General features: G+C 33.9%; 1 protein-coding gene across 1 annotated transcript in view; it reads left to right on the forward strand.

Annotated features, from left to right (window-relative positions):
* CFAP47 (cilia and flagella associated protein 47) overlaps positions 1-12,456 on the forward strand; it is a 489,967-nt gene that overhangs the window by 442,245 nt on the left and 35,266 nt on the right. The window contains exons 62-63 of the mRNA XM_073227718.1: positions 35-206; positions 3,253-3,414. Coding sequence (XP_073083819.1) covers positions 35-206; positions 3,253-3,414 — 334 coding nt within the window. The remainder of the gene's footprint in view (positions 1-34; positions 207-3,252; positions 3,415-12,456) is intronic.

Consider the following 12,456-nt stretch of genomic DNA (forward strand, 5'->3'; position numbering starts at 1 on the left):
TTGAAATGCACTTGAATCTTGATTTTTTCCATAGATAAGCCGATAAAACGTGAATTTGAATATGAAATTCAGTTTGAATCTGAAGTTGTGAAGTCTAACTGGGAATCCTGCGTGGCTTTACATTTGATCAAAACATTTTATAATACAGAGGCTGAAAAGATAACATTGATCTTCAGTCTGGTATTTGCACCAAAGAAACCATTGAAGTAAGCCTACTTTTACCCCTTTTTCTTTAAAAAATATTATTATTCTTTTAAGCTAAATAACCTTTCTTCCCATCTTTATATATTTGGACTGTATTACTTCTTTGATACTGTTGAGGTAAGTATTTTGTGATAGGTAAATTCTGGCTATCAAGCTATGAAAAGCATTCTGATGAGAAAAATTCATCCAAATGATTGACAATCTGAGATGTTTTCATGGATTGTGAACTCCCTAAGGTTATTAGAGTATATTAACAAAAGAGAGCAGCTTGCTTTGTAAAAAAAAAAATGATTGATAGTTTATTTTTTTGCACATTGGCAACATGATAGTTTTTTTTATTAACGTATCATTGATATACACTCTTATGAAGGTTTCACATGAAAAAACAATGTGGTTACTACATTAACCCTTATTATCAAGTCCCCCCCATACCCCATTGCAGTCACTGCCCATCCGTGTAGTAAGATGCAACAGAGTCCCTGTTTTGTCTTCTCTGAGCTACACTGTCTTCCCCAAGACCACCCACACCATGTATACTAATCATAATACCCCTCAATCCCATTCTCCCTCCCTCCCCATCCACCCTACCACACCCCTCCCCTTTGGTAACTGCTAGTCCCTTCTTGGAGTTTGCAACTCTAGTGCTGTTTTGTTCCTCCAGTTTTGCTTTGTTGTTATACTCCACAAATGAGTGAACTTATTTGGTACTTGTCTTTCTCTGCCTGGTTTGTTTCACTGAGCATAATACCCTCTATCTCCATCCATGTTGTTGCAAATGGTAAGATTTGTTTTCTTCTTATGGCTGAATAGTATTCCATTCTGTATATGTACCACCTCTTCTTTATCCATTCACTTAGGTTGCTTCCATATCTTGGCTATTGTAAATAGTGCTGCGATAAACTTAGGGGTGCATATGTCTTTTTGAATCTGAGAACTTGTTTTCTTTGAGTAAATTCCTAGAAGTGGAATTCCCTGGTCAAATGGTATTTCTATTTTTAGTTGGTTGAGGAACCCCCATATTGCTTTCCACAATGGTTGAACTAGCTTACATTCCCACTAACAGTGTAGGAGGTTTCCCCTTTCTCCGCATCCTCACCAGCATTTGTTGTTCCTAGTCTTTTGAATGTTGGCCATCCTAACTGGTGTGAGGTGATATCTTATTGTAGTTTTTATTTGCATTTCCCTGATAATTAGTGATGTGGAGCATCTTTTCATGTGCCTGTTGGCCATTTGAATTTCTTCTTTGGAGAAGTGTCTGTTCATATCCTCTGCCCATTTTTTAATAGGGTTATTTGCTTTTTGGGTGTTGAAGCATCTGAGTTTTTTATATATTTTGGATTCAACCCCTTGTTGGATATGTCATTTACAAATATATTCTCCCATACTGTAGGATGCCTTTTTGTTCTGATGATGGTGTCCTTTGCTGTGTACTCAAGCTTTTTAGCAGTGGTGTGGTCCCATTTGTTCATTTTTTATCTTGTTTCCCTTGCCAGAGGAGATGCATTCAGGAAAAAGTTGCTCATGTTTATTTTCAAGAGATTTTTGCCTATGTTTTCTTCTAAAAGTTTTATGATTTCATGACTTACATTCAGGTCTTTGATCCATTTCGAATTTACTTTTATGTATATGGTTAGACAATAATCCAGTTTCATTCTCTTCCATGTAGCTGTCCAGTTTTGCCAACACCAGTTGTTGAAGAGGCTGTCATTTCCCCATTGTATATCCATGGCTCCTTTATCGTATATTAATTGACCATATATGCTTGGATTTATATCTGGGCTCTCTATTGTTTTGGTACTACTTTTCAGAACCAGTTCAAATGATGAAAGTACCTAATACACTGTGCTTTACTCTGCAATTGCTGGCATTACCATCTTACTGCCCCAAACCATAACATTGCACATCCCTTAGTTGGGTTTAATAGGATCAGATTGGAACCTGTGAGAATAGTGAACTTTGAATGTCTATCCTCTAGGAAACCTCTTCTAGTATCTTTATATTTATTTTTTAAGCAACTGATACGTAGCACCTGCCAGTACTGTATGATACAGTACATCTGACATGGGCTTTATTTGTGTCTTAATGTAGACATACTGATCAGAACCACACTATACACCAAGAACAAAATACAGCCAACCTTGCAATGAAAAGACAACTGAAAGTATTATTTGTGTTTTCTTTCATTTCCCTAGTTTAAGTATGTATGATGTAGCCAGGCATGTATTTAAAGGGGTTTTGAATATGTAGTCCAATAACTAGAAGATAGCAGGGTCATCTTTAGGAAGCAGTAATAAAGTCAAGCTATAAGAAGAAAGTATGTTATAAACATTGACATTACCCTCTTTTGTCTTAGATTTTCGCAGTTTTCTGTTTATTTGTTAGTGTTTTTTTCACATTTTAGCTTTGTATTGTGTTGATTTAGTGATATGGAAATTACAACAACCAAAAAGGAGAAATGTTATCATTAGCGAATATGAGTAAAACCCTGTGAATTTATACTCACTCATCATTTGTGGATTTAGAATTTTTTGGTGATTATTTAAGAAACTGTTTTGGACAATTTGTATGCATGATTCATAAATTGATGTGAGCTGTATGATGATGTGTGGTAGCTAAATAATTTTGTTTTGTGCATATATGTATATATTCATTTACTTGTGTTATTCTTTCTTCTATATGTGTTTGGGATGATTCACTATAAGACACACAGTTAAATGAGAGAAACCAAAATAAAACCAAGAGCTCTAAATTATCAAAAAGAAGAACAAAAAATAATTATATCCAAACCATATTTTACCTAGGTAATTAAAATAAGTATTGAATTATTTTTGTCTTAGTTAGCAAGGTTAAAAAGGACAACAAGATTTTCATATTTAGGTAAAAGGAAAATATAAAATTTTTCACAACAGTAAATACAAGGTAATTTTTTCACAGTTTATCCTTTCACAGAATAGTGTTGTACATTTTCACCTTAGATATTGATTTGCTATATTGTATTCTGTGCTTGTTTCATTGTAATATCCATTATGATCTCTTTTTTTATTCAAGGTCTCAAATTATGCTGAAAATAGAGTGCGTAACAGATGGGATCTGGAACTTTCCCATAATATTGGTTGCTACTGAGCCTGATGTGGATAGTGTCATTGATATTGAAGGGGTTGGCTTATTTAAGGAATCTATTGTTGACTTCAGGCTGACAAGTCAGACAAGGTAATATATCAACCAAAAGTATGTTACTGGTTTTGTGAATGTAATTTATGCTGAACTGGGAAACAAAATTTAAAGTGGACAATTCTATTATGTCATCTTTTGTTGGACAAGCCAGAGCAGTATTGGTTCTATTAATCAAAGCTTTATATATTTCATAGCATTTTGTTTAAAAATTGGAAAATAAAGTCTACAAAGTGAAGGCCAAAAAATAAGAAGTAAATAATTAGATATTGAAATTTAGGATAACATTTCTATTTGTTTTTCAAATCATCTTTTAATGTATTTTTTCAATGATAGATGAAATGTTTTTCAGTAAATTTTAAAGGTTTTGAGGTTTCAAGTGTTTTAAGTAGAGATTATTGGGAACCTATATTGATTATATTTTCTATATTATTGTCTTCTCAACTATAGCTATCTTTGTTTTACTTGTGATAACATAGGTAGCATGGCCATAATACATTTCTTTATCTCACATGTAAAATATATTTTCACAGCTTTTCTTGAGGTATAATGTATATACCATAAAATGTACCCATTGTAAGTGTGTATTTCAATAACTTTTTGGAACGTTTATAGAACTTGCAATTATAACCACATTCTAGGTGGAGAACTCTCCCATCTCACCCCAAATTTCCCCCAAGCCCCTTTGCAGTCAACTTCTACTCCCACCCCCAGTCTTAGGCAACCAGTGATTTGCTTTCCATCTCTGTAACTGCCTTTTCTAGACATATCATATAAATAAAGTCACCCAGTATGTAGTGTTTTTTTAATAAAATTTTTTTAGCAATTTTAGGTCTTTTAAAAAATTGAGAGGAAGTGCAGAGATGTCTCACATACCCGCTGCCCCTACTCATTCATAGCCTGTCCAATTAATAAAATCACTTATCAGAGTGGTACATGTTTTAACAAAGATGGACCTACATTGATACATTATAATCATCCAAAGTCCATGGTTTACTTTAAGGTTCACTCATGGTGTTATTCATTCTATAGGTTTGGACAAAAGTATAATGACATATGTATCATTATGGTATCATATAGAGTATTTTCACTGCCCTAAAGTCCTATGTGCTTGGCCTATTCTTCTCTCTCCCCAGGAAACCACTGATCTTTCTATTGTCTCCATAGTTTTGCCTTTTCTGGAAGGCCATAAAATTGGAATTAGAGTATGTAGCCTTTTCATATTGGCTTCTTTTACTTAGTAATATGCATTTGAGGTTTACCTATGTCTTTACATGGCTTGATAGCTCATTTCTTTTTAGCATTGAATAATATTCCACTATCTGGATGTACCAGTTTATTTGTCCATTCACCTACTGAAGGACATCTTGGTTGCTTCCAAGTTTTGGTACTTATAATTACAGCTAATATAAACATCTGGGAGCAGGTTTTAGTATGGATATAAGTTTTCAACTATTTGGGGCAAATACCAAGGAACATGATCCTGTGGTAAGAGTATGTTTAGTTTTGTAAGAAGTCACCAGACTCTCTTCCTAAGTGGCTGTACTATTTAGCACCAAAAATGAATGTAAGTTCCTGTTGCTCCATATCCTCACCAGCATTTGATGGTGTCAGTGTTCTGGATTTGGGCCATTCTAATAGAAGTGTAGTGGTATCTCATTGTAGTTTTACTTTGCATTTCCCTGATGACATATGATGTGTTGTATCTTTTCAAATGCTTACTTGCCATCTGTGTATCTTCTTTGGTAAGGCATCTGAAAAGGTCTTTGGCTCACTTTTTAATTGAGTTGTTTGTTTTTATTGAGTTGTTAGTTGAGTTTTAAGAGTTCTCTGTATATTTTGGATTATATTCCTTTATCAAATGTGTCTTTTGCAAATACTTTCTCCCATTCTGTGGCTTGTGTTCTAATTCTTTTGATATCATTCTTCACAAAATAGAAGATTTTAATTTTAATGTAGTCCAGCTTATCAATCATTTCTTTAATGGATTGTGTCTTTACTGTTGTATCAAAGACATCAACCTATCAAGGGTCATCTAGGTTTTCTCTAACATTATCTTCTAGGAGCTTTATAATTTTGTGTTTCACATTTAGGTTTATAATCCATTCTGAGTTAATTTTTGTAAAGGGTATAATGTCTGTGTCTAGATTCATTTTTTTTTGCATGTAGATGTCCAGCACCATTTGTTGAAGAGGCTGTCTTTGCTCCATTGTATTACCTGTGCTCCTTTGTCAAAGATCAGTTAACTATATTTATATGGGTCTATTTCTGGACTTTGCATTATGTTCCATTAATTTACTTGTTGATTCTTTCACCAATACCACATGGTCTTAATTACTGTAGCTTTATAGTAAGTCTTCAAGTTAGGTACTGTCAGCCCTCTAACTTTGTTGTCCTTCAGTACTGAGCTGACTATTCTGATATTCTGAGTCTGTTGCCTCTCCATATAAACCTTATAATCCATTTATTGATATCCATAAAAATTACTTTCTGGGATTTTGATTGGTATTGCATAGAATATATAGATCAAATTGGGAAGACAATACAGAGTCTTCCTACCCATGAACATGAAATATCTCTCCATTTATTTATTTCTTATTTGATTTCATTCATCAGAGTTTTGTGGTTTTCCTCATATACATGGTGTACATATTGTAAGATGTATACCTAAGTATTAACTTTTTGGGGGTGCTAATGTAAGTGGTCATGTTTTTAATTCCAAATTCCACTTGTCTATTGTTGGTATGCAAGAAAGCAATTGAATGTTGTGTATGAATCTGGTATCCTACAACTTTGCTATAATTTATTAGTTTCAGTTTTATTGTTGATTTTTTGGTATTTTTTGTATAGGCAATCATGTCATCTGCAAATAAAGACAGATTTATGTATTCCTTCCCATTCTGTATACCTTTTACTTCCTTTTCTTGCATTATTGTATAACAAGGACTGCCAGTATGATAGTGAAAAGGAGTGGTCATTATACTTGAAACCAATATAAGATTATATATCAACAATACTTCATTAAAAAAAGAAAGAAAAAGAGTGGTGAGAGGGAACAACCTTGTTTTTACCTGATCTTAGTGGGAAAGCTATGAGTTTCTCACCATTAAGTCTGATGTTAGCTGTAGGATTTTTGTAGATAGTCTTTATCAAGTTGAGGAAGTTCCCTTCTATTCCTAGTTTACTAAGAATTTTTTTCATTAATGGCTATTGGATTTTGTCAAATGCTTTTTCTGCAACTATTGATGCAGTCATCTAATTTTTCCTTTTCAGTCTGTTGATATGATGGATTACATTAATTGATTTTCAACTGTTGAGCCAGCCTTACATACCTGGGATAAATCCCATTTGGTCATCATGTATAATTCTTTTTATAATTTTTTCATTCAATTTGCTAATATTTTGCTCAGGATGTTTGCATCTATGTTCATGAGAGAGGTTAGTATGTAGTTTTCTTGCAATATCTTCATCTGGTTTTGGTTTTAGGGTAAGACTAGATTCATAGAATGAGTTAGCAAGCATTCCACCTGCTTCTATAATCTGAAAAAGATAGTAAAGAATTGGTGTGATTTCTTCCTTAAATCTTTGGTAGAATTTACCAGTGAACCCATCTGGACCTTTTGCTTTCTGTTGGGAAGGTTAGTAATTACTGATTCAATTTCTTCAGTAGATGTAGGCCTATTTGGATTTCTTGCTATGTAAATTTTGGCAGATTGTATCATTCAGTGAATTGGTCCATTTCATCTAGGACATCAAATTTGTTAGCATAATATTCCTTTATTATCCTTTCAGTTTCCATGGGATCTGTAGTGATGTGCCCAGGGTATTTCATTCCTGTTATTAGTAATTTCTGCCCTTTCTCTTTTTTTTCTTAGTTTGCCTGACTAGAGGCTTATCAATTTTACCAATCTTTTCAAAGAACCAGCGTATTGTCTCATTGATTTTCTCTTTTGATTTCCTGTTTTCAATTTTATTGCTGTTTGCTCTAATTCTTATTATTAATTTCCTTCTGTTTACTTTGGGTTTAATTTGCTTTTCTTTTTCTACTTTCCTAAGGTAGAAACTTAGATTATTGATAGAAGTTTTTTCTTCTTTTCTAATATGTACATTTAATGCTATAAATTTCCCTTTAAGCACGAGTTTCACTGCATTCCACAAATTTTGATAGGTAGTATTTTCAGTATTTTCATTTTCACTTTAATCAAAATATTTTTTAATTTCTCTTGAGTTTCTTCATTGACCCATGTGTTAATTAGAAGTGTGTTGTTTAATTTCCACATATTTTGGGTTTTTTCAAGTTATCTTTCTGGTTAAACTCCATTGTTGTCTGAAAGCAAACATTGTATATTTCTATTCTCTTGTCTTTTATGATCCAGAATGTTGTATGTTTGGTGAATGTTCCTTGTGAGCTTGAGGAAAATGTAATTCTGGTGTTTTTGGGTGAATTAGTCCATAGATGTTAATTTTATCCAGTTGATTAATAGTATTATTAAGTTCAGCTATGCCCTTACTGATTTTCTGCCTACTAAATCTGTCCACTGTTAAAAAAGGAATGCTGAAATCTCCAGTTATGATAGTAGATTCATCTGTTTCTCCTTGTAGCTCTATCAATTTTTGCCTCATGTAGTTTGATGGTCTGTTGTTAGATGTGTACATATTAACAATTGCTATGTCTTCTCAGAGAATTGACCCCTTTATCATTATGGGATGCCCTTCTTTATCCCTAAGAACCTTCCCTGCTTTGAACTCTACTATGTGTGAAATTCATATAGCTACTCCTGCTTATTTTTTCTTCTCAAAGTGTAGTTGATATACAATGTTATATTAGTTCAGGTGTGCAACATAGTGATTCAACAATTTTATACATTATGAAATGTATACTCTGAAAAGTTTAGTTATCATATGTCACTATACAAAGTTATTGCAGTATTACTGACTATACTCCCTATGCTGTAATTTTCATTCCATGTCCTGCTTTTGATTAGTGTTAGCATGATGAATTTTTTCCCATCCCTTTACTTTAAACATATATGTTTAAAATTAAAGTGAGTTTCTTGTAGACAACATATAGTTGGGTCATTTTTTGATCCACTCACAATTACTGTCTTTTAACTTGGATATTTAGACCACTGACATTCAAAGTGATTAATGATATAGCTGGACTAATATCTATAATATTCATTACTGTTTTCTATTTGTTGCCCTTGTTCTTATACAAGATATGTATGTAAGCATACATAATCAAATATATCATTACTATTATTATTTGAACAAACTGTTACCTATTAGATGAAGTATACAAAATTAAAGATTTTATTTTACCTTCACTTATTGCTTCTTGCACGCTTTTCCTCTCTTCATGTAGATCCAAGTCTTTGACCTATATTATTTTCCTTCTCTCTCCAGAACTTTGAACACTTCTTTTAAGGCAGGTCTACTGGCAACAAATTCTCTTTGATTTTTGTTTGTCTGAGGAAGTCTTTATTTTTCCTTTACCTTTGAAGGTTACCTCCACAAAGCACAGAATTCTAGGTTGGTGTTTTTTCTTTTGTTTTGTTTTGTTTTTTCTCACAACTTTAAAAACTTCACTATACTCTCTTGCTTGCATGGTTTCTGAGAAGTGGGATGTAATTGTTATCTTTGTTCCTCTATATGTAAGGTGTTTTCCCCCTCTGGCTTCTTTCAACATTTTTTCTTTATCTTTGATTTTCTGTAATTTGAAAATAATATTCCTGGATGTATTTTTTTGTTTGTTTGGTTTTTGTTTTTGTTTTTTTGCATTTATCTTGCTTTGTGTTCTCTCAGCTTCCTGCATCTGTGGTTTGGTGTCTATTGTGAATTTGGGGAAATTCTCAGTCGTTATTTATTCCAATATTTCTTCTGTTCTTTTTTCTCTTCCTTCTCTTTCTGGTATTGCCAATGCATATATGTTACACCTTTTGTAGTTATCCAACAGTCCTTGGATATTCTGTTCTGTTTTTCTTTCAGTCTTTGTTCTCCTTGCTTTTCAGTTTTCAAGGATTCCATTGATACAGTCTCTAGCTCAGAGATTATTTCCTCAGCCATGTCCAGTCTACTAATAAGCCCATCAGAGGCAGTCTTCATTTCTGTTAGTGTTTTTTATCTCAAGCATTTCTTTTTGGTCCTTTCCTAGGATTTCCATCTCTCTGCTTACAGGGCCCTTTACTCTGTCATGCTGTCTACATTATCCATAGAGCTGTTAACATATTAATCATAGTTGTTTTAAATTCCCAGTCTGATCATTTCAATATCCCTGCTAGGTCTTTCTGATGTTTGCTCTGTCTCTTCAAATTTTTTTTCTTTGCCTTTTGGTATGTCTTACAGTATTTTTTCTTGGTAGCCAGACTTGATATACTGGGTAACAGAAACTGCTGTAAATAGGCCTTTAGTACCATGGTGGTGTGCTGTGGGGAGAAGGGAAGAGTTCTACAGCCCTCTGATTAGTTATCAGTCTTAGCTTCTGCCTCCGGACTATGAACTCCACAAGTGTTTCTCATTTTATTCCCCATTTAGGCAGGACAGGGTGGCTGGATTGGACTGGAGTTGGGTATTTCCCTTCCCTCCATCAGTTAGGCTCTGTTAATACCCCAGCAGGTCATGCTCTGGTCAACTAGTTTGCCCTGAGGGCAGATCTTGCTGAAAAGAAGAGAGTGCCCTGGCATATTTCACACTGGTTCCTTTCCCCTCCCACTTGCAGGGAGCCTGGGGGAATTTTTCTCTGATATTTACTGTGGGAGCATGTTCAAGCTTCTGGAGGTAAATCTCATAATATTGTGGGGTATCCTTAGGACTGGGTCCCCCTGGATATTTAAACTGTCAGACTTGTCTGCAGTGAGCCTCTGGCAATTCATCAATAATGTTTTCGTGCCCTGATGCTGGTTCCTGTGACGGTTTCTGCTCATGATTCTCTGCTCTAGTAAGCCGCATCCCTCTGTATTTGCTTGTCTTTCTGTCTAATCTTGAGGTGAGCAATTTGCCTTGTTTCTTTCCTTCTCTTACGGATCCAACATTGTTGATATTTCAGTATGTTCAGTTTTTACTTGTTAGAATGGAATGGTGACTTACAAGCTCCTTATGCAGAACCCACATTTGGGATTCCAGTATGTAGTCTTTTGCCTGTGATTTCTTATACTATTTGTATTTGAGGATCTGTAGTTTTCATGAATAAGCACCTCTCAGTTTGTTGTATACATTTGGTGAATCTCCAGAATGCAGAAATGATTATTTTTAACAGTTTGTCCAGCACTATAGTTGCTTTTGAGGGAGGGAGGGCTTGTTAATATCACCCAATCAACTGGAAATGAGTCTTGTACAATATGTTTTAAATACATAGTTGCCTATAAATGCTCCCTGAAATTCTATGTGCTAGCTGGGGTCTGATGGTAATCATTCTAATTTTCTTCACTACAGAGTCTGTGTGGGTCACATCCTTTCTTCATAAGAGTAAGTTGTCTACTGAACACAGAGAGCTAAGCTTTGATGAGAGGAGAAAGAGGAGTTTCATGTTACTGGCTCATAGTGAGCATATTCCCCACTTAATGCTGTCAAGGACCTGAGATGTGGAACATGGGAAGGCAGCAGCTGTTTTCTTCTTTTCTTAAACTAATGACTTGCCTGCCTATGTTTCATGATGGCTTGTGTTAGTTCCTGTATTTACCATAGAAATTACCTTTACAAAGGTACCAGGCATGCATGAAGGCATTCTATGAACCTAGTTCAAAATGAATGATGGACACTTAAATGTATGTTTGTTATATTTGGAGCTCTCACATTTGATAGGACTGGATTTCACTTAACCATCTTAAATCTGTTATAGTCTTATTCAACAACTTCCAAGATATTTCACATTATTAAATATTTTTGTTTACATGAAAATTTATTTAATGCTTTTGAAAAGTTTCCCAGAGCCAGTGAAATAGTTTCAACTGATTTCATCATAAGAAGTTATTTCCTCAAGTGCAATAACAGCACATAGACATACACACACACACACACACACACACACACACACCCCAGTTGCAAATAAACTCCTCAAATTATATTTTTCATTTATACTCAATATTGTTACCATTTCCTACTCTTAATTCTTATATATATATTTTATCTCACTAATACCATCCTACTTCAGATGGTTTTCACTTGTTTGAGCAATTGAAATTGCCTCATTAGATTTTCTGTTTGTAGTCCCTTTTATTCTAATCTATTTATACACTGCAGTAAAATAAGTCTCCTTAAAACAATGTTATTAACATTTGACTTCCCGTGTCAGAAACATTTGACAGTTCCCTGTTGCTTACCCAAGATGGCATCTAAATTATTCATGCTCTTCATGGTCCTTGCCCACTGTGACCTTGCAGATCTCCTGTCTCTGCTGTCTAAAATCTTCTGCTTCAGTCCTAAGAAGAAAAGTCATTGCTCTCAGAGCCTATCTTACCATTATTCCATCTTACCTGTCTTCATTTTCTTTCTGCTTCTAAAACACCCTTATCTCCTTTCCAACTTTCTAAATTCTACTTATTGTTCTTCTCATCACAATATAATCTTACTTGACCACTCAGATTTTAAACTCCTATAGCACTCTGTAAACCAATAATTGTTTCCCTTTTAATGAATGTGCCTAATCTTCTCAGCCATGTTATATATATATATATACACACACACATACATATTATGTAGTATGTAATATCTGATACATAAAATATTTGTATGTATTACATATATATAATATATATGTATATATTCCTTAGTTATTCCTAGGCAATATGTAGGATTTTTTTTGCAATTTCTCATATATTTTTTATATTTCCAGTACTGTATTTTGTTCAGAATTAGTTCTTGTTAAATATCCAGTAATGAATCAACCTTAGAAAAATAATTTAGAATTACTCATCATATTTATTCAACAGAATTTCCAAAGATAAATGTTTCAGTTAGACAATATAATGCAACTGCCCTCTCAGAAAAAGTACTGTTGTGTGCTAAAGAACAAAATGACACTATCTTAATATGAAAATATAAATGCAGTATGAAATCCACATTATGGCCATTTATTTTGGAGGA

Source organism: Manis javanica, chromosome X (assembly GCF_040802235.1).
Source record: "Manis javanica isolate MJ-LG chromosome X, MJ_LKY, whole genome shotgun sequence".
Lineage (NCBI taxonomy): Eukaryota > Metazoa > Chordata > Mammalia > Pholidota > Manidae > Manis > Manis javanica.